Source organism: Aptenodytes forsteri, unplaced genomic scaffold (genome assembly GCF_000699145.1).
Source record: "Aptenodytes forsteri isolate BGI_AS27 unplaced genomic scaffold, ASM69914v1 Scaffold323, whole genome shotgun sequence".
Classification (NCBI taxonomy): domain Eukaryota; kingdom Metazoa; phylum Chordata; class Aves; order Sphenisciformes; family Spheniscidae; genus Aptenodytes; species Aptenodytes forsteri.
This window is the reverse complement of record NW_008795323.1, coordinates 1,345,514-1,368,325: the sequence shown is the minus strand read 5'-3', so window position 1 is coordinate 1,368,325 and position 22,812 is coordinate 1,345,514. Positions and strand designations below refer to the sequence as shown.

The following is a 22,812-nucleotide window of genomic DNA, read 5'->3' as shown; positions in this document are numbered from 1 at the left end:
ACCACACTGGCATAGGAATGTGTGGAGGGTGAAGGTGTCAAGGGAGCAGGCAGGAAAACATTATGCCAACGTTGCTGCTGCTGACTGCAACAGTAAATGTGGCCTGAGGCTGCAGCCCAGGAGCACTGCCTCCCTGCGGGCCCCAGGCTCAGTGCTCCCGAACACACAGCCTTCGTACAGGGACACGGAGCAGCAGATTGGGCTGAAAGCCAAATCTGTTCCCAAAGGCTCGTTCACAACAGCTGAAGGATCTTGTTTTGAAAAGGATGTTCAGGATAAAAAACAGGACTCTCTCAGGAGACATGGGAATCTTCCAGAATCAGTTTTCCCTTTTAGGTTTTCCTATTGGTTTTTTTTCCCTCTTTGCTCAATTGTTTTGTCTCTCGGGGTGGAACTGAGAGCATAAACTCAGAGATTCACTGTGAGCTTATGTTCTATTCAATTAAAACTCAGGTACTGTGCCCAGGCAAAAGGTGAACGGTACCAAAGCTGGCTTAATTTACATTAAAATATTCATAATGCTGTTAAGGTATATTCATAATGCTGAAAAAGCCAACACATTCCATGGTTTTGTTTGGCACTTGCTCTCAGAGTTTCTGCCACACTGAACAATTGAAAATATCTGATTATTTTTGTGGGTGATAAAGAAAAGCCTTTCCTGTTTCATTACTTAAAATTTTGGCAGCTGTTTTTTATTTTGGCCATTTATCTCTCATGAAACCCAAAGAGAGCTCTTGCTCTCCATTCATTTTTCCAACACTGAAGTCTGGAGTTCCTTTGAAGTTTACTTTGGCATCTACTTCCTCAAGCAAGCACCTTAAAAAAAATTAAAGCTGAAAGTGGTATCCCACTCCAGACTCAAGACAAGTTCAGATATTGATTTCTAGGAACAAAGATTTAGTGAAAAAACAAGACACTAAAGTTACAACAGAGCCTACAAAATCTAGGTTAGCTTTCATACTATCAATTCAATTAGTTGAGTTAGATAGACATTCAGTTACACAGCTCTTCTATTCAAGTCATTCCTTACTGCTGACAGCAGTTGAGGGAGGAACAATAATTTCAGGGAATACGTGGGAAATAACAAATATTCCCTAAGTCACTGGCACTCAAACAGGTCTAAAATTGTGACTGGGCATTTGCAATTATTCAAAAGATCGGTAGGAAGACCTACTCCACACCATCTTATAGTTCTAGGCTTTAAAAAACAAACAAAACAATCATCCCCCCCAACATATAATACTTTGCCCTACTATAGTTAAGGCACTGGATTGAGAGAAGGAAAATCTGTGTTCAATTTCTGGTTCTGCTATCAATTTCCCACGTCATCATGGGCAAATCACTTAAGATTGAGAGCTCACACACACCACATTACCATGCATCAGGTGAGCCACACTAGTAAGTCTGTTTGCACACATCTAGCACATGACAAATGCAAGGTAATGTCACAATTTAACTCAGTATGGAATAAATTCACATTAAATTGCTTTACCTTGCATTTGTTGTGGATTAACAGTACATAAAGATAAATTACTTCAGGCAACAAAAGAAGCCTGATGGTAAGTCTGTGCCCCTACATTCAACACAACACTTAAGCATGCATGCAAGCAGTTTTTAGTCCTTCATCTTTATTTCACTCATTCACCTATAAGCATCTATTCCTTTCTTGTCTATCTTTAATGTTTAGATTATAAATAGTTGAAGATGTTTTCATCATACCGAATACACAAGGGTCTGAGCCTCAGTTGAGGGGTTTAAGGACTCCCTACAATACAAAGAAATACTACAATTCTGATTATCAAAATTTGTACGAACTGAAGTTCACTTCTTGGCAGAGAAGCGCACTGACTCAAACATTGGATTGCAGTCCCACCAAAGAAGATGACAAGGAAAGGAGGGCTGGCCCAAAATGAGAACTATCATCTATACACTGATATGCCAATTAAAAATTTTATAGAAACAAGTTAAGTGAGGTTGCAGCTCAGGGCATGTTAAGTATTTCCCTTTGAACTCTGAACTTATGAGGCTGAGTTTTCTGTTTGGATCTGTCTTCTGTTCTACGAGAAGCAGACATTTCCCAAAGTACAGAATATAAAGAATTTGCACGTAGATTAAATTACTATCCAGAACGGAGTATGCCCCCAAAGAAGCAAAAAGCTCTGAAAACACAGCACTGCTAAAGATCTGCCCAACCTACTGCTGGCACTGTCTGCACCAGACTCTTGTGTTGGTGCAAATCTCTCTCATTTACACTAGGATGATCTAGAACTGTCATTTCAGGATTGTTAACTTCCTGCCTAATTGTTTCCCTGTCCACTAGACTGAGAAGTAAGTAGCTTTCATTCAATGTATTCATGACAACTTAGTAAGCATTTTCTTTGACAAGCAAAATGCACAGTTAGTGTTTTAGAAGGCTTCCTTTTTAGTTCAAGGCTTTTCATTTGTTTCATCAGGTCAAATTCTGTAGCGTTCAAAATTCTGATACACATGGCCAAAATTCAACCCACTAGTAACACTAAAGTCAGTGGAGTTAAAATGTAGGATGAAAATATCCTATATTCTGGACTTGGCTTTTGGAGTTGAATTTTATGACTAGTGCACCCTCTTTGAATGCATATAGGAACATCAGGGACACAAACTTCTTACATCTTTCAGAATACAGCCTCAATTCAACAGAAATTTTCCTGGTGGCTTAAATACAAGCTATTAGTAAATCAGTGACTGCAGTTGCATTTGCTAATCCCAATGAGTTGTTATGCTGACTGAAAGCCTGCTCTATCTTGACTTCCTTGGCAGCTTACAAGGTTGTCTCATCGTGGTCTAGATTTGTAAGGTATTTTAAAATGTTTTGTTACCTTTCTGAAATGACCTGTTTCTACTTGTCAACTAAGCTTACCAGTACAGCAATAGCAATTCCATGAAGCTTTAGTTTGAAGGTGGGTTGTTTTGTTTTGTTTTTTTCCCCCTTTTAAATGAGACTCATACCTATTCCAGGGATTCTGGGGGAAGATGAATGGAGAAGAACATGTCCTTCAGTCTCCCAACACAGATTAATAGCAAAACATCAAGTCCACTGCAACATGCTCTCAATTTAGAAAGTGCTGGTGCTATAAAGAGAAAGCCATTGATTATTCATCCTTGGTTTATAATACTCGAGAGCAAGTACAAAAAAGTAGCTTCTTACAAGAGAGAAGCTGGGGCTTCTGAGTCTGTAGAATTTAGAACGTCATTCCAAAATCCATATACTTACAAAAGGCTCTATAGTTCTAACATAAAAACAAAACAGGAATGTGTCTTATTTCAGTTATGCATTAGCTGCAGGGTTTGGATTAGGAGCACCTGGGCAACGCAAGTTGTGGCACAACAGCAGTTTGTAGCTATGTTCACATCTAATACAGACATATCTCCTGCAGAGGATGTCGGTCCTGGTCTGAGGTGGTCTATCCTGCTCCAGCATTGTATTAATGATGGAGACAGTTACTGTTTCATAGAATGCAAGTTTGGTGAGGGACTTGGGCTCTTCAGAATGGCCTTTCTAGAAACATTCGGTACACACAGCAAGTCAGTTTACCAAATTACTGCTTAAACCTTTGCTCATTAACCCTCACCACAACTGTGAGTAAACTTTTCACAGATGGGAAATTAAGGAATAAATTCAGTGAGCTGTCCTATGTGACCTTGAGCATCAACAGCAGAACCATAATTATAACTCAGAGTATTCCTAACTCCTAACCCTGTGTTAATTAAACAACATTTATACCTGGATTTGGTACATAAAGACCTTGACAAGTTACATGGAAGGAGAGGGAGGGCCAAGAAAGGACATTATATCTGCACAAGTGGTATTTTCAGATTGAACAGAACCTCCAACAATCTAGAGCCCAGCTTCTTTGCATTTTGTAATCAGTTCTTTTTCAGAGATATGCTGTTTGCAATTCCCATCTCTTATAGTAGAAACCTTCTTCTTTGGAAAAGAAAGGAGTAAGACTGGCTTTTGCAAACCTGACTAGAGGCAGATCAGGAGAGCATGACTGTAGCCAAAAAGCCCAGGTCACTGAGAATACAGTACAGTGTAGAGAGGGATTAATGTCTTATTTACTGGTTCTCATTTGCACACCTTTTGGACAGGTGGCTGAACTGCTCAAAAACCAGACAAAACGAGGGGATGCAAAGTAACATACTAACTTCTTTAATAGAGTCCAATCCAATTAAACCAAAATCACTCTGTGAACCCCTGGGTTTATTCACACTAAACAAGTCAGTGGTACATAGTGTTAACCCGATAGCTGATCGTGTTTATACCCTAGGTCCCCACATGAAAAATGAGCACCAGTCAACCAGACTGCAATGATATTTTTCCTTCCTTTTTTTTTTTTCTTTTTTTTTTTTTCATAAAACTATTTCTTTCATAGACTTAAAACAATCAACTAGCCAAGTTATTAATTATGGTACATCTAAAAAAAAATTAATACTAACCCTAATGTGACTGCTGCTTTAAGAGTGCTCTGTGTATCGCCTTACACTGGCTTTTCAGTAGCAATTCACTACAACAGGTCCTAAAATAATAATAATAGAGAATTAAAAACCTGACAGCAAGTTTAATGGTTAAAAGTAACAAAACCAACCTGTTCTGAATGGTGATTTTTCTCAGCAGTTCAGTCCTGCTGCAGCACTCACAGCCTCACAAATGGCAGAAGGGGTTCAAATTCTCTCACCTTCTTTAAATTTTTCTGTTTTTAAAAGGACAACTGCATTGTAACCTGCTAGGTACCACGGGGCATTTTACTTAATGTTATATTCAATAATGGATCAATAATGGGTCTGTTTTTAAAACTTACTGTTTTTCTGGGGTAGGTTAGGAAAGGTGGGGAATAGAGAGAGAACAAAAGAATAGCTCCTTGTAGCTGTAGCTCCCCAGGTGCCTCAGTTACTAGGACTGTCTAATTCTCAGATCAGTGCTGGCAACTTCTGTTTATTCTAGAAGATCATGACAAAACACCAGCAGCAGCCTCTAAAGCTCCATTTGGTGTTCTAGGTCATGTCTCCTATTCAAGGTCACCATCTTCTGTAATTTACCAGCTAAGAAGCATTTCCTCCCTCTCCTCAGTGAAGGTTTAAAGGTGGGGTAGGGCATGAGACAAAGAGGGAAGCTAAAATGAATAAAAAATTCTCAGCTATAGAACCAGATTTCATTATTTCCTCTTTCATTCACAGCATCTTATCATTATAGCCAGACTGCTGCTTTGCTTTGTTAAGATCAAACTGATCTCATTTCCCCTCTGGCCCCATTGGTTGCTGGTCAACCTCCGGATCCACTAGGGATGATGCAAATGCTGACTGGACGATCTGAAACCCAAATGATTCCAGGAGAGACATGTTCTGTTGGGGTGAAAAGGGGGATCCTAGAGCAGGACCGAGGTCCCCCAATGGGCCACCAAGGGCCCTGACGTGAACTTTCTGTATGTGTTTGTTCAGATAAGACTTTGATCTGAAAAAGCTGCCACATTCAGGGCAAGGGTACTTCTTCTCTCCTTCCGTCTCCATTTTGTTTTTGCTGACTGCCATGTCACACGAGAAGGACCCATTGGTGCTCTGTTTCTCAGGAGTCTTGAGGTCACTGGTGTCAGAGAGGTCTCCGTATGAATCAGAACTCTCAATCGGGTCCGAATGTGAACATTTCTGGCCTTCTACGGGAAAAAGAAAAGAGAGAAGTTTTCAGAATCTTATCTCCCCAAAAAATTATTTAACATGCATCCAAATAGATGATATTGATTACCACCCGATTTCATTAATGCCCGTCATGACAGAATGATACACACTTAGTATCGCAACCCCTCATATTCTAAAGCCCTTGATCATAGGTCCTCTTTACAAACCACCGGGCTGCTATCAGAGCAACATCCAGGTTTTTATTCTGGATTTGTCATGATGCTGAATGCATCCATACTGGGTCTCTGGTTTATATAATACGTTTCTGAATCCCAAAGATGTCTCACAACGTTTATACCTCAGGCACTACAAAAGGATGGACCTAATGATGAGTTTTTAACTGTACAAGTCACTCCCACACTTCTGAAATATTGCTGATACTTTGGGGAAGAGCCTAGAAACCTAATAAAGTATAACAGGCTGCAGCAAAATGCGAAGAAACCTGGAAATACTCAGCAAAACAGCAGTGAGCTACTGCAATTTAAGAAGTGCAATTCCATTTAGTCTTGAGGAACTCTTTTTTACAAGTTAAGTGCAACGCTGTTAGAAGTGAACTTCATAATCCAAAATTGTTCCATCTTTAAATACTGTAGTGTGAAACAGGAGAGAGGTTAGGGACACTATTTTAAGTCATTTGGATACAGATCCTGGCAAAGCCATTGGTATGTTTGGAGTGTTCCTCATTCTCCTCTGGCAGTATGCCAAGAAAGTTTGTCCACACTTTTTGCTCAGCACATACGAATGAGCGTGGGAAACCCAGACGTACTCCCTAAACAATTCTCTGAATACAAATAAGCTGTAACTACTATTAACTCTAAAAGACCAAAGAACCACTTGGCACAACCCAAAAGACAGATTTGCTCTGGACTCGGCATTACAAACCAAACAGGATATGCATGAAATCAATACACCACTGAGCTGGAGTAAATCTCTTGTTAAGTCAGCACACCACCCAGAACCAAAGGGCTTCTGTAGTAACTCTATCAGGACTTCAACAGGAAAAAAAATAACACAACTGTAGCTTTCCGCTGGCACAGACTTTGTTTAACCCAGCCTGCTATGTTCTCCTGGGCACAACACGGGACAACCATGGTTTTCAAGAATTTTCTGATGTTTCAGCTTCACCAGGAATACTAACAGCTCAAACCAAGAAGCAAAAAGCAAACTATTCTACATAGGTTAACACACAGCTTTACATATTCAGAAGTTAAATACTCTAATGCAGGTTAAAAACCAAAAAAAGTAACAGTACTATTATGATCCTCTACCTCTCCTCCCCAACAGCAGCATTAAAAAGTGTAAGTTTAACTACAGATAGTTGCGTGGCTCCTCATCAACCTGAGGATGAATATTGCTTTCACTGCCGAAGAATCTTTATGAACTGCATTCTGCAGCTCCCCCTTCCTTCATCAGAAATCAGAAACATGGTTTGACTGACGCAAGATTCAAGTATAGTGGGACTAAGAACTGTCAAGGATCTGCACCCCTCAGGTAAAATTCAAGTATCGACTGCTCCTAGGAAGATGCTCAAGATGAACTAACTGGCTTTTTCAATCTCTAAAATCAGAGAGGATGCCAAAAATTCACATACCCTTATGGGTCCATCTCCTTCCCCCAGACTTGTTAATTTGGCTATCCAAGGACAGATATTACATACTATGTGATGCTATGTAATTTCTCTGCATCTCCCTAAGCTTCTTTCCAGTATTTTTCCTGTCCTTTCTCCCTCCCCTTTCTCATGCCCAGCCCAACATCCCACAACACAAAGTTCTGCACAGAGCAGCAAGGTGCAGAGCAGCGAGTCTCTTGCCTTTGATGCCATAGGTCCTGACGCAGTGGAACGCTGCTCCCCCATTCGGGATGGACTCCTGGTGCCTGGAGACCTGGGGAAGGGGAACACCGTGGTGGGTTTTAACATGGACCTTTAAGTAGGAGGCAGAGGAGAAACCTAAACAAGATAAAAGGAGATGAGATCCTGCCACCAGCAAAGACACACATCTGCCTTCCCTGTTCTTTTAATCTTTCTCTTGCTCCTACTCCCTATTACAAAGCTGCCATTATACTAGCTTGGTTTCTGGTTACCTACAACATGCTCAAGTAGGATTCCTAGACATAATCAGGCAATGAATGCAATGCATACCTTTCATTAGACTTCATTTGCTTTTTGGAAGTCATGATGAAAGAACAGCCTCCTTGAGAAAGAAATCCTATGTAAGCAAACCTAGCAGATGACATGAAACTTTCTGGAAAAAAAGGCAGAAGAGACATGATACAAAAAGGCAACCCTGTCTCTTCACCATTTTTGTGCTGTTTTATTTTAATTAAAAATGCCTTCATCATCTGATAATACCTTGGAAGACAGTTCAAATTAGTTTATTTTATGCTGTTAAGATTTGAAGGAATGCCATCTAGTAACACCCCTCTTTGGTATTTAGTGTGCTTTCCTCTTAGGTTTCTAGCATTTACAGTGAATCCTAGAAGGCAGAAAGCTAAAACTACTGAGTTTTTAAGGTATATAATTTTGTTCTATAGTAATTTTTGAAAAATACTTCCTTCATTCAGCTCATCCTGAGTTTTAAAAAAACATACTAAAACTCATATTTTGTCTGCAGTTAACAAAAAAAAAAGAAAATTTCAATATTTCTATTAGCTCTGATCTGTAAGCCCAAACCACTGAAATTAAAAACCATGTATTTCAAACAACTGATTTCTGAACAAAACAATATTTTACACTTGTGCATGTGCTTTTTTTAAGTTGTTTTTGAAGTCTCACAAATATGGCCTTTTCTTTTAATGCAATAGATTATCTCGCATATATTTTAGAATGTTTTTAAATTCAGATTTTAACAAGATTTGCAATTAGTACTAGTACATTTGGACCATATACAAGGCACAAGGAGGACAGAGTTTTAAAGACTTCCTACACAGGTAAGCCTATCAACAACCATCTTAATTTTCTATTAAGTTTTGAACAGAGTATTATGGCACTTTCATGTTAGAAACATTTTCCTTTAACAACTGAGAACATAACACAAGTTTCACTGTCACAGACACAGTTCCAGGTTCCCTTTCTGGATAGAGAAAACCCAAGACCTAGATTTTTTTTTTAAACCAATACAGCATTTACAGCACAAGCCCTTGCAAGAGAACTTTCACACCAACGCTTCACTTTAAATATGAATAGATACACTACTGTAAGGCCATTTTTATAGTGATATAACTGCATTTACATTTGATGATACATAATATATTAGAAAGGATGCAAACCCAATACTGGCACACCTCTCTGGGGTGGATTTCTGACAGCAGCTGTTAGTTTCAGGCACTGAATGTAATAATGAACATGGCTTTACACTAGAATTCCCTGTGCCTACCCAACAGAATATCCCTCTACCCAGACTTTTCTTCAAAGCCAGGATCAAAGGTATTCAGGCATAATTAAGAATTATATGTACAGGACCTGCAGAGCAAGACAGAATTCCACAGCAACCTGCTGAAGGGGAAAAAGGGCGGGTTGCCAAGAATGAACAAGAGATAGTTACTGTAGACCCCGAGTTGAAGATAAAAGTACAGAAAAGTAGATACATCACAACTGAAGAAACCAAGAACATAAGACTCTCAAAATACAATAGAGCAGAATCACCTAGGCAAAGTCATCCAGGGAATTAATGTAAGGATATTATCCTCCAAAATAGTGCAAGACCTACCCCCAGACACAAAATGCTGTACTGAATATCTCACTGGGCCACAAGAGAATACATTTTTCCAAACACCAAAAATTGACTGTAGGCATGGAAAGAACCAGTGTTTGACTGGTAGAGAAAAGGACACAATGTACAGATATAATGGTGATACTTCCAACTACAAGGTATTTCCCCTTTTTTCATACATGTGTCTAATAACCACATGCATGCCGAGATGAGCCTCTTTATGTAGCAATGCATTAAAATCTCACTGCCAGCCATTAAAAAAGGACTTCATACACATATTCAGTGTTTTTCTATACTACAATCGACACAGGAAAATCTGAAATTGTAATCTCTGCTATACAGTATTTTTTCTGAACTCTGCAATTCTATTTGTAGAGTACATTGTTTTATATAATGAAAACTGCCTGCAAAGTGTGTTAGCTCCCCTTTATGCACTTGGCAGATGAACAAGTGAGTCATCAACTTCCATCAAAGCAGTAAGAATGCCAACTGCTTCATAGGAAACTGTTTAAAGTGGGATTTTTTGTTTGTTTGTTTTTATCCTAATTTTTTTCTGAAGCACTTAGCACTGGCCTTTTTTTTTTTCTTTTCTTTTTTCCCACCAGACCTTAATTATGAATGCCTGTCCTAGGAAGATGGGGGATTCATAGACAATAATCCTTGTTTTTAAAGAGATTTTTAAAAGTAAAAGTCAGGTTAATGCAGAGGATAAAGTGGCAGTATTTTTCAAAGGAGGAATGTATTTATTGCTTTACCCATACACATCTCAGCTTTGCAGAGCAGATTATTTCTTCATACCAGAGAAACCAACATTAAAAACTTGCACAGAGAGGAAATGATCTGCTTTATATAAATGGGATCTATCCCTTGATGTCTTAGATAGCATCTATAAGGAGACAGACTATAGAAATAATTGCAGGATGCTTCTTTTTCAAAAATTCTAATTTGGATTTAGCTGGAACATCCAGAGAATGTGTCTTGCTTTAATCAACTCTGTATCCACCATGAAATATACAAGAATTCATCTTATTGTAAAAAAAAAAAAAATTCCATCTAACTTGTGATTGGAATATTTACCCTTCACTAATTTGATTTCTGTGAAACAAACAATGCGTATGTGTCTGAAACAGAAAGTGAATCTTCTGAGTTGCACATGTTATTACAAAGTACCAGTTCTAGACTTGCCAAAGTCATTAATCTCTCAAGTTCTTTAAAAAAGCCCACACAAGCAAATAAAGTTCCTAAGGATGGTAATAGAAGATTATGTAACAACAAAGCAGGAACAGGTCTTTTTTATTCAAACTGAAAAAAGAGAATTTGTCTTAAAAAGTGAGGATTAGTTTTCATAAGCACATTTTAGATGAATTCTTAAAAAAAAACAAACAGAAAATCCCAGAAAAAAAACATTGCACAGCTTCCCTGATTTAACAAGATTTAATTGCTTCCATAATTATTCTAAGCATGAAGACCCTAAGTGAGAAAATAACCTGGAAAAAACATCAACCCACAGATGGTAATTTTTGGACATTATACTGCCATTTTGTAAAATAAATAAATAAATAAAATCAGCAAATGGGTACATGCATTACATGGCAAACCAGGGGCTACTGCTTTCAGTCAGCTACTGAGTTCCCCATCTCCTAAATCTGTTAAACCTTTAAAAGAATGTGAGACACTTGATTAAGTTCCACAGAAAAGCCGTCAGCCTGATGGGATAAATGGAGGGATTCTAAGCTCTTTCTTTAACACTAGGATATGTTCAGCTGTGTAAGAGTCACCTTTTCATCCACTTTTTTTTTTTTTGGTGGGCTAACATCCAAAATTCTCTCTACAAGCAGCTTGAGCATTCTTGTTTGACAATTACTATATCCAGCACTAGCTAAGTTCCAATACAAAAATACACCAGCACGTTAGCTGAGGGAAGAACAAAACAAAATCCCACTGCACAAGCACCATAGCCACGGCACAACCACAGTCGGAGGGGTGGCACGTAGCTTCTGACTGCACCAATGCCTATGGAATAGATGTTTCTAATCCAGAAATTTTCCACTATACTTCATCTTGCCAGGCTCTACAATTTAAAAGATATCTATTTAAAACAATGAACATTATAATTTGATTCTAGAACACTTTGGATTAAAAATTCTGCTGTCATGGATCATAAACCTATAATCAAAATTCACAGCATATAACAATGAGTTCATAACACAGTTGTTTGATAAATCCAGTCTGTAACTTCCCTTTCCTATGAATTTTAACACTGGGTAGATATTTAACAATAATTCACCAGATTAATTATATTTTCTAAGTGCTGATGTAAACTGAAATTCACAGCAGACTAAATTCTGGCAACACATACGAAATACACAAACCATAAGAAAGTAGTTGCTTAAAGTTTGCTGTACAACAGGTTCCCTATCCTTCTAGAGAGAAATGTGTATTTTATTTAAATTTCCACTGTACATTTAAACCTGTAAAATGTGAATAAACCATTTAGTCATTTCATTGTTTGAATGCCAGATCTGTCTTTGTCATGCTGGCTGAATTTCGAAAGAGCTGCAGTGACATCCAGTGGTAGTTAAGTTGAAACTCAAGCTTACAAATCTTGGAAACAAGACAATTCCTCCCAACCCATATGAGTTTCTGTTTGGCACCATGTTCAACTGAAGGAAAGCAGGATAGCACCTGGATCTTGGACAGCGTCTTCCACGTTGTTACCACAAAAAGAATCGGGATAAGCTTAAGCAGTTTTTCAGAAGATAGGCCTTCAGCTGAAAAGGAGGCCAAGTTTCATTTCGTACCATCTACCTGGAGCTTCAGAATCTGAATATTTTCAACGCAGGTGCCTTTTCCACTCAAACTGTTAACATCACTTTCAGGACCTAACAGACGGTTCGACTGCTGGAAATACCTCCCTTGCAATTTATTGTCTCTCATTACTCATCAACTCCTAGTCATCCAAAAGCTCACTGTACAGTCCTCACATTAAATACAGAACAGCTTTATTCTCTCAAAAGATTTCACCTCTCAAATTAGAAAAGGGAACACACATCATAAAAAAATGACTCATCAGAAAAAACAAGATCCCAAAACAGAGCAGCAACCTCTTCCTACACTTACTAGGTATGTACGCCTGTGTGAGCCAACAATATATTTTGAAGTTGTGTATTCATCATTCAAAAAAAAGACACCCGTAAGTCAAAATTATTTTCCCAGCTTGCCTTACATCCCACAAAACCTAAATTTACAACTCTCTCCAATTGAAGAGTACCACAAACAGATGGAAAAGCTTCCCTCTTAGTCATATGGTTTAGTTTTAGGTAGTCCTGCGAGGAGCAGGGAGTCGGACTCGATGATCTTTATGGGTCCCTTCCAACTCGAGATATTCTGTGATTCTATGAAAAGCTGTATTTGTACAAATAAAGGTAAAGCACATTTCTAGTGCTCTTTACAAAATTTGTTTTAGACATGTAAGTTAATACAAAGAAATTTCTTGGGTTAAGAGGGAGAAGCAGCTTGACTCTACTGCTGCACCAGGAGGTTAAGCGAGACTGATAATAATGTAAATTTTTTTTGTATGTACAGTGTATAATTTTCAAGTTGGTATGTATTTCAAAGATTCTTCTTCCAAACTGAACGCAAGGACTCAAGTCTAACCAGGTATAGAAAAAAAGCTGCATGGTGAATAGTGGCAAGGCAACATACTACGGTTACTTTATAGGGATCTGGCTATTTAGCAAATAAAATTCTTAAAACTGTCTAGAAACAATTTGCTTCAGATTTAAACTGAGTTTCTTCAGGAACTATCAGCCATGTAAAAAGGCCAGACCTATAGCTCCATCAGTTTCAAGGTTACGCATTCAATAAGAAAAACAAAAAATAGGTACACATATATGGTATAACCTCCTCCTGTTGCAGACAGAGTCACGTAGCCTTACAGCTTCCCTCAAGTGTTGTCCCGTCCCAGTGAAATAAAACAATAGTTTCTTCATTACCTCGGTTACAGATAGTGCAGAAATTGCTTGGTCCTTCACTATGTTTCTTCAAATGATCTGCCATATATGCGGCTCGCAAGTACTTCCCACACACCTGGCACGGAACTTTGTCTTCATGACATGCTAGGTGTGAGCGCAGTCGATCACGAGTGGCAAAGGAAGCATTACAAGTCTGCAGGTATAATGAGAACCGTGTGACTCATCAACGCTGCTAAAAGCACGGATATTGTCGAATATATTTAGTATTCTTTAGAATAAATACCTTAGACCCTGTGCAAACACACAAATGACATGATGCACAAGCTATTTTCCCACAAATAAAAAATTCAGATCACCAACATACTGCACAAGATGTGATGTTACTACTCGAAAGAATTAAGAAAGCAAGAAAACAGCTCTAACATACTACAGACAATAAAACTTAAATCAAGAGAGTTGTAAGGCCTTAGCTGCTCTCTGAGGATGAAGATACTAAAAGTTAAAGTAATATTTAACAAAAGGAATAGCACAAACCACTTCATTCCATTTACAGTAAATTCTGCCATTTCACTGAGCCATTACAATCACTTTAGACCGCTCAAAATGTCCTCTCTGTCATTTTCCTAAATTTTACTCTTTGATCTGATCAATCTAATTTCAGTACACAGAATCCCTTTGGAGTATGAAGACATACAAACAAAGCATCAGAGAACTGGTTGGTATGAGAATATAACGAAAGACAGTAAAAGAACCATCCTGGTATCCACAGTAGCAGTGCAGACAAATTGTAGAAGTGAAGCCTCAGAACTGAGCAGGTATCAAAATAACTGCATGACACTGTAATCTGTTTATAACTTACCCCTGATCAAGGTATCATATTCCACTTACTACCATGAAACAAGCTTGATTTGGCATAAGATAAAATTGATTCTACTTGCCCACTTCCCAGCCATAATCCATATGAGTGAAGGCTCCCTCCCATTTTTATAATCACAGCAATTGGCAGGCAGGCATGTATATAGCCTACTACAACAGCCTGCCAGTTCTGAAAGGCTTGCTCTGTCTCATGTGAAGGAAAATAAATCTCCAGCAATACACTGTACAAGTTATTAAAGATATAGTCTGAAACCACTGCTCACAAGTGCAAGAGGAAAAACAAAAGCAAACATACATTAAAATGACTAGACCAAGCAGGCAACAGTGACATTCAAGAGTGTACAGTGTTTCGTTTATACCACCTTTATATAAAATAACACAGTTTAAAAATGTATAACCAGAACCCCATAAGAGATAACATGAGACTATTAAGTGACCTGGGAACTGGATATATTCTGTCTTTTCAAGTATCAGTGTGTAATTAAACAACTGTTTCAGCAGAGATAGGCTTGTTAAAGCAACAATCCTAGTAAAATTATAAAATTATAACTTCAAGTAAGTGAAATTGATAATACAGAAGAGGATAACCCATATCATTTTATATAATTTAGTTAATCAAGAGCTTAATCCAAAAAACATTGAAGGCAGCTGAAAAGTACCTATCAATTTCAACAGGCTTTACACTCGTTCGATCCTATGAGATGCTTAAGTATGGTAAACTCCCATAGAGCTGAGGCAAGCATGAGACTTAGCACCTCAGAGGATCAGGACTTAATGAACTTAAAAAGACAACAGTAAAATTATATGAATTTCTGCAATACACACAGTTTAACTAAGCTCAACAGACAAAGACTCATAAATTACAAGTAGTGAAGATTAAGAGGCAAATTCTTGAACATGAAAGATTTATCCTAATTTGAAATCTCAGTACACAGCGCTGAGCAAAACAGGTGCAGCTTTCACTTACTAAAATGATCTTAGAGGTAAACACTCATTTAAGGCAGGATTCCAGCACTGTTACTAATCAATCTGTTGGATATCAACTAAAGATATATAACTAGACAATCAAAGATGACAGCCAAGAGATCCATCATCAATAAGTCTAAAAATATTGAGCCACAGTAAGCGTCCATACAAAAGCATTGGGAGTGCATTAGTTGATGAAGCAGACCAGAGACAAACCACATAAATACAGGGATGCCAGAAGTAAAACCATTATCTGTCCCATATTGAACTTATCAAGTTGAAAGCTTAGGGAAAGGCAATATAATCATTTCTGTGTTTGATTTCTCACTCTTGCTGCTGAGTTGTGCAAAGTTCACCTTTGGATAAGCTATATAGTAAGTATATCTGCGAAGAAGCTTAAAAAAAAAAAATTAAGTCCAGTGGAGAAAGCAAGAACCAGTTTAGCTGAATCATAACAATGGGAGACAGGACTAGACTTAAAGAAAACCCCAAAGTTAATGTTCAAATAGTTAATATTTATAAAAGGTATAGAGAAAAAAAAAAGTTTTATTTTACAAAAGATGTAAAGTGCTAAATGAGTGCTAAGTATTTATCATTAATTGTTAATCACAGAAGAAAACTCTCCAGTGCTTTCCTATCAAACATTGCACAGGTATATAAATAGATCAAAAAGAATATATATAAAGTTTAAAAAACATTGTTTAAGAAATACCTCTTGAAGTTTCAACTTTTCTATGGATGTGGATGTCTCTGAGCTTATTCCATGGTGGCTGCCATTTTCCTGCTAATAGGCAGGAAGTAAGAGAAATTAGGACAGGAAGAAACTCATTTTGCATTGAAATCAATGGGAAAAGCACTGGACTTGGGATGCCAATTTTAGGTTTACTTAAATAACTAGATCTTTTTCTTTGTCAAAAGTTTTGCTTTAATTTAACTTGCATTTTTCTCTTTTTTATTTAAATTGCCAGAAGAATCACCTGTCTCTTGTCTCTGAGAAGGAGCAAACTTCTGTTTTCTCCCCTTGTTCTTTCACGTCCACAGATTTTCAGATTACCATTTCCTCCCAAACTGCAGCCTAAATTTCATACCATTCACACTCAAAAGCCAACAACCCACCTTCACCCCTTCCCATGATGAATCAGCAAACTGAGCTATCCCATTATGGCCAGAAAACTGACTTACCCCTTCTCCTACATCCAGAACTCAACTGTCAGATTAAAAAAAAAAAAAAAAAAAAAAAAAAAAAAAAGAAAAATCACCAACACAACAATCCAGGGGAAAAGATCCAGAGTGCCATTTGGTGTCTTGTCTGGACACCAAAGCAACTTCTTGGATCCGATTTCTCAGCTGCCTTGGCTCTGTGGAGGCCTTCCCTATTCTGAGTCTATTTTAACAGTAACGAAAAAGCTGGAATCAGGTCTTTGTCTGGCATCAGGCGCTACAGGTGCTGGAACTTAGGATAGTTTTTCAAAGATCTGTGAAGCACAACCATTATTTTAGGGGGATGAGTGCAGGATTACACACTGAGCACTGAAAACTATAGCTGTTGCACTGATGTTCAGCTTACAATTGTCCTGCTTCTCATAGTTTCATTTTATTTATTCTGAAGTTGGGTTGACACCTTCACGCTTTTGTTTTGGGAGTCCAAAATGTACCATGATGCCACATCAACAAAACATTAGATATCCACTGGTTTGCAAAGCTACATGAGGGATCATGTAAATGGCCAGTGGATTTTGTTTAAATCGTAACAGAGCACCACTTCCAAGAATGCCATTATGACAGAGGATTCTGGAAAGCTTTTCTGTTTACTGACAGAGTATTTCTCTTTTGCAGTAAACATAAACAAAGCATGACAATAACAGGAATTTTCAACAGGAACTCAACAGATTCAAAAAGGATGCTCAATGCTGTTCAGGCTACTCTCATGGGGAGCTAATTTGCCAAACAAAATCAATGGAAAATGAGAATGGAAAAATGGGGAAACAACATGCCAATATTAAGCTATTTTCCTTCTTAGTGGCCAGATTCTGTGTTTAGATACACGTCATGGAACAGAAGTGTTACTGGTTATGAGATAATCACAAGGAGAACTTTATCAATTTATACATCAGCTTTCAGATGTGAAACAAATTTTCAGTGTGATAGCATGCCTTCCATGGTTTGTACCGTGTATATCAGATCTGTGCGTATTTAAGAAGTCTTTCTAAATCTGACAGGATATTATGAAGTATTTTTTGCAAAGACACACAACAGCTCCTTAACAAATTTTCTACACCTTAAGATTCATGAAAAATTAACTTTGCAAGGTTAAGCAGTCAAAAATCAAGAGCAAACCAAGCCTGAATGACCACCTCAACTCTGTCCTGATGCTTGTAACCAATAGCCTATACCTTTTAACTGAAATGAACAGTGCATACAGTATTATGGCACTTTAAACAACACACAATGAGAAAGACTGTTCTTAGAAATTACTATCACAAAATACATGTGTGCAAGGAGACGGAGTTGAGCTTGGCTGTACTATCTTAGCTTCCGTGTTTCTTTACCTTCTAGCTCTTAGTGTATCCTCTGATTCAGACTTACAGAGTTGATCAGTTACAACTTACAGCTGGTATCAACTGGCAAAAGACTGATGAGTTTCTGTTTATTTTGGGACCTAAACATTCATTTTTGTACTTGCACACAAATACATGCTTATGGAAAAAATTTGTAGTCATCTTCAGTTCATCCACCCAGACCCCTTGCTACCCCCAAATTGTGAAGTCTTTTTATGAGTGGAATTTTCCAATTTATATAAATCTATAACCCCTAAATCATCTTAAGAAGCTTAAACTAACCTAAGGCTTTATATAGGATATGCAGTTAAATCAATGTGAAGGCTCTATGGCCTGATTTTCAAAGGTGCTGGGCTTCCACAGATCATATGGAGGTCAACAGAAACCTTTTGATGGCTCTATATGTCTGAAAAACTGTTCACTGGATTATTAAAGTTGCAAAATGTTTCAAAACTCTCACAATTTGGAGGAAACATAGGAGAGGTGTGTCAAGAGATGGGAAAAAAAAACGTAGATCAGGAGGCAGCAGTCATGTAGGATTGACTAGGTTCAGAAAATGTGATTAAAAATTTTAGAAGAAAAGAAATCCTCTAACCTTCACTGTCTTCAAAGAAAACGAAAATGATCTTGCTCCAACTTTCTTTAAATAAATAATTAAAAATCTTTCTTCAGAGACCAAGCATGGAGACTGTTAGCCCAATAAATGTTTTGGAAATTTGCCCAACAAATATTTTAGAAGTTTGCCCAACAACTATGTGAAGGCAGTGGGTGATAGTGGAAGCTGATTCCCAACTTTGGTTTTAATTAATACTTCCAGGCACCTTTTAAATCTCTCTACAAATGAATCACAAAATATCTTTCTTGATTTGATCTTTCAAACCCCAACAAAATATTTATTAACTGTAAAAAACTATATACAACATTATGACATTGTATTACAATGCTGTGATGCTGTTATTTATATTCTCCCTGGAATAAAAAAAGCTTCCAATTTTGCTCAGTGCAATGTTCTGAAGGCTATGTGATAAAAAAAAGAGTATCTTGGCAAGTTATGATAATTTACCATTTTTATTTGAAATTATTCTAAAAAAAAAAAAGAAGTCAGCATTGGAGCTGTGACATTGACTCTAAGCCCAGGGACAAGGTGGCTGGGTAAGAGATCCAGGGTGAGACTGGTATAGAGCAGCAGGGAAGAACATCTGGTAGAAGGGGAGGGAGGCAGGAGGACCAAAGCTGTAGATGACACAAGGGGCTGGGGGACGGGAGGGATGTAAAACAGCTGTCACTGTTGAACACTGTTATTTACAAACATTTATCCCAATTCACACATACACGGTATTTTTACTGATACTTCATAATTATCTGCACACATAAATGCAATGCCAAAGATTACCCATACACCAGTCTAAACCCCTCCAGCTCCTACCTGACACTTGTGAGGTCTCTCTGAGGTATGCACCTGTTTGATGTGTCCATTCAAGTGGTCTGGCCTTAAAAGAAGATACACATAAGCACACTTAAAACAAATACTAAAAATAAACTTACAATTTTAACCAAAAAAAGAAAGAGATAAGAGATAAGATCCCAGTGGTGGATCTATTACAAATGTAGTGATATTTAACTTTCCAAGAACCAGATCACCAACAACTGGGACTCTACCTTGATAAGTACCCTCTCCAACTTGCTAAAAAGGCAGCATTTTCTCAGGAAGAAATTATGACTGAATGATCAGAGAAAACAGGAAATACAAGCTATAATTTTCAAGCCTGTATGTCCCCCTTCCAAAATCCTATTTAGATCTTGATGGTCAGGGCACTTTGATTTACAGTTGCTGAATATTTGAAAATCAGACCCTTTTGGTTTGTGTCCCAAACACGGATGTAAGAAGCCAACTTTCAGCACCTCTGTGCAAAAAGACTGACTCTAAACTCTGTTGCTGTGACACATTTTCCACCAGCAAGATGAAAAAATACTGTCCTAACTCACAACTTGGTGGGGAGACTGCATTAATACAAATAAAGTGCTCTGAAGGTCCCAACTAGAAGGTGCAATGGAAGAGCAAATTATTACTGAAAAAAGTTAGACCATTCTTCACAATCAGTAAAGCCTACTTTGAAGAAGAGAGGACTGAATAGCTGCAGATTTTCCTGGTGGGAGTTTCTCCCAGTGGGAAGAAAGCTTTTCATTGTATGAGGCCAAAACTGCTTGGAAACAAGTTCTCCACCCTCTCCTCCCCCAACTTTCCAGCTGCGCCAATGAGAGGGCGCGGGATGGAATTCACGCACTGCAGACAGAAAATAGACTGAACTTTGCAGTCAGGCTGTTAAACCTGATGCTCCAGCAAGTGGGCTGGAGCGGTGTAACCGGAAAGACTGGTTGGGGGTCCTTCTAGGTACCTCAAGCCTAGCAACCTCACGTGCTGCGCTACTGAATGAAGGAAAGGATACTAAAATTAGACATCACGCTTCCAAGTTCCTTTGGCTGCTCCTACGACTGAACACTGAAACTTAAAGAAAGAGTCTCTACTTTTCATTCATACTTTGATTTTACAAAGATGTGTAGACATTTTTGTTGTTTACTTTTGTAACAGCATTCCTGCCTGTTCACATTAACTTACTGGGAAAAATGAGAACTCAACATGTATCTTTCACTTTCCCTTGTTGACAAAAACCTTTCACACAGCAACAGCAGAAACCTTTAAGTGTGAATAAAAATAATAAAAATTGGCAGATGATCCCAGGTAGCACTATAGTAAGAAAAATACTTTCACTTCTAGCTACAGATGAAATCTTTGGTTTATGACTTTCCATCACTGAATTTGTAGTCCTTATGAAAATGGACCCCTAATTATTGCTGATTTAAAAAAAAAAAAAGAAAAAAGAGTCTACATTTTCTTAATTTATTTCAGTAACAAAAGTCCCTCTATCAGATGAAATCTTTGGTTTATGACTTTCCATCACTAAATTTGTAGTCCTTATGAAAATGGACCCCTAATTATTGCTGATTAAAAAAAAAAAAAGAAAAAAGAGTCTACATTTTCTTAATTTATTTCAGTAACAAAAAGTCCCTCTATCAAAAAGAGAGCTAGCAGGGGCACAATTCCTACATTTATACAGCTGGGACAATTCTAGCCCTAGTAGCCTTTTGATTTGTTTTCGCATCTCGATTCCTTCCCTCCTGCTAGAGCAAATCGACAGCTGTAGAAAACCGACTGCTGCTACAAAAGTAACACAGAGTGTACGCATCCCCCTCCCCCCACTACTTCTAGTCTCAAAGCGAGCATCAAACTTCCAAAAAAGTTTCAAATTCATTAACTCAGACTATAAGATACCGCTAAACACGACTACGTGTATCAAACTACTTATTAAATTAACTCCCACAAACAGCGACAACAAAAAATCAGCAACATTAAATGCACAGATCTTACGTATGTTGCAGGGCAGAAACAGGATCCCCTTCAGAAGGATGTAAACCCAAAGGACACAAAGATCATGTATTAAAAGATACTTGATGCTGCAGCCTTTGAAATCTCACCTCTTCCTTCACATTTGGGTGATAAAAAACATTACGAACTAAGAGAAACGAAGGGAAGTTAAGAAAAAGAAAATTTAAAATGGATACGAGAAAAATAATAATCTTGAGATGTATTAATATTTTGCACTTCAACAGCACCTTCAAACTACCTGCAAATCAGTAGTCTCAAGACACTTATGTGAGGTAGGTGGTTATTTCAATACCCATTTCACAGAAGAGTCATCTGAGGGAAAGACTAACTGATTTGCCCAAGGACACGCATACACCAAGCCTGGGACAAAGCTGGGAATGTTACCCAGAAGCCAGCTGACTCCCAGTTCTATGTCTTAATTACTTTTAAACCCTTTCAAGAGACTGCAGAATAGCATCCCAGCGGAAATGATGGAAGTCTCATTTCTTGAGACATTTTAAAATGGAACAGTCAGACTATCCTAAGTGCAAATTGTTCTTGTTTCCCAAGGGATAGGAAAGACAACTTCCTAGGTCTCCGTTTGTGTCTATGGTCCTTATTCAGTACTCTCTTACCTGGAAAAGCCTTTTCCACAGCTCTGGCAGATGTAGGGCTTTCCCACAGAGCCATCGTGAGATCGAACATGATAGGACATCCTGTCTTTCCGCTTGAACCGTAAGCCACACACTGGACAAGAGTAAGGCTTCTCGCCAGAGTGCGACAGCTTGTGCCGATTCAGGTGGTACACGTCCCGAAAAATCTTGCCACAGATCTCACAGGCCACCTGTTTCCTCGTCCTGCTTCTTTTTCGGGGTGCATCAGGGTCATCCTGACCAGGGACACCATTTTCACCCAGTCTTGGGGGTGGGATGTCTATGTAGCCCAGCTGTAAACTTGTTACCCCATGTTGAGCCTCATGCTGACGAAGACGATTAGCATCCGTAAATACTTTCCCACAGAGGCCGCAAGGCAGGATACCAGCCTCTCGCAGGCCCCCTGGGGTACCAAACATCATGGAGTCCAAGAGATTGGCTTTACGGGGACGCCCTCTGCCCCTCTTGGTGCTTAAAGTGGGGGCACTAGCAGCAACATTCTGGAAGGGTGAGGCCAGCAGTGGTGGGGACAGAGGTCCCGCCACCATGGGCAGGCGGTCCACACCCTGCAGAACAGGTAGGGAGGACTGCGCAGCAGTAAGCGCAGCCCGCGTGGCCTCGTCTTCGGGCATACCAGCAATGCCGTTGCCATTGGGTGCCAAAGCGGCACCGTTGGTCATGTCAAGCGGGAAGCCGAGGTCAGCAGCCCCTGGACGGAAGAGCATAATGTCGGGGCGTGCGGGGGGCACGAGGATCTGCACATTGGACTGCTTGATGACCTCCTGGCAGATGTCAATCACAGAGCGCATCAGCAGGAACTTGGCAGCCGTCATGAGCTCCGGGAAGCTCTCCAGCCGCACCACAATGCGCGACGTGTAGGCGAAGTCCAGGATGTCTCCGAACACCTTGGAGCTGATGGTGTGCATCTCCAGCTCCCGCCCG

At 38.8% G+C, this 22,812-nt stretch overlaps 1 protein-coding gene across 1 annotated transcript in view; it reads right to left on the bottom strand.

The window, feature by feature from the left end:
* Positions 1-4,176: 4,176 nt before the first annotated feature.
* The window catches only part of PATZ1 (POZ/BTB and AT hook containing zinc finger 1), a 20,348-nt gene continuing 1,712 nt past the window's right edge, over positions 4,177-22,812 (bottom strand). Inside the window, exons 2-7 of the mRNA XM_009280034.2 lie at positions 21,853-22,802; positions 19,220-19,283; positions 15,948-16,016; positions 13,415-13,586; positions 7,520-7,657; positions 4,177-5,684 (exon numbers count right to left, since the gene is read on the bottom strand). Of these exons, the coding sequence (XP_009278309.1) occupies positions 5,269-5,684; positions 7,520-7,657; positions 13,415-13,586; positions 15,948-16,016; positions 19,220-19,283; positions 21,853-22,802 (1,809 nt within the window). The 3' untranslated portion in view covers positions 4,177-5,268. The remainder of the gene's footprint in view (positions 5,685-7,519; positions 7,658-13,414; positions 13,587-15,947; positions 16,017-19,219; positions 19,284-21,852; positions 22,803-22,812) is intronic.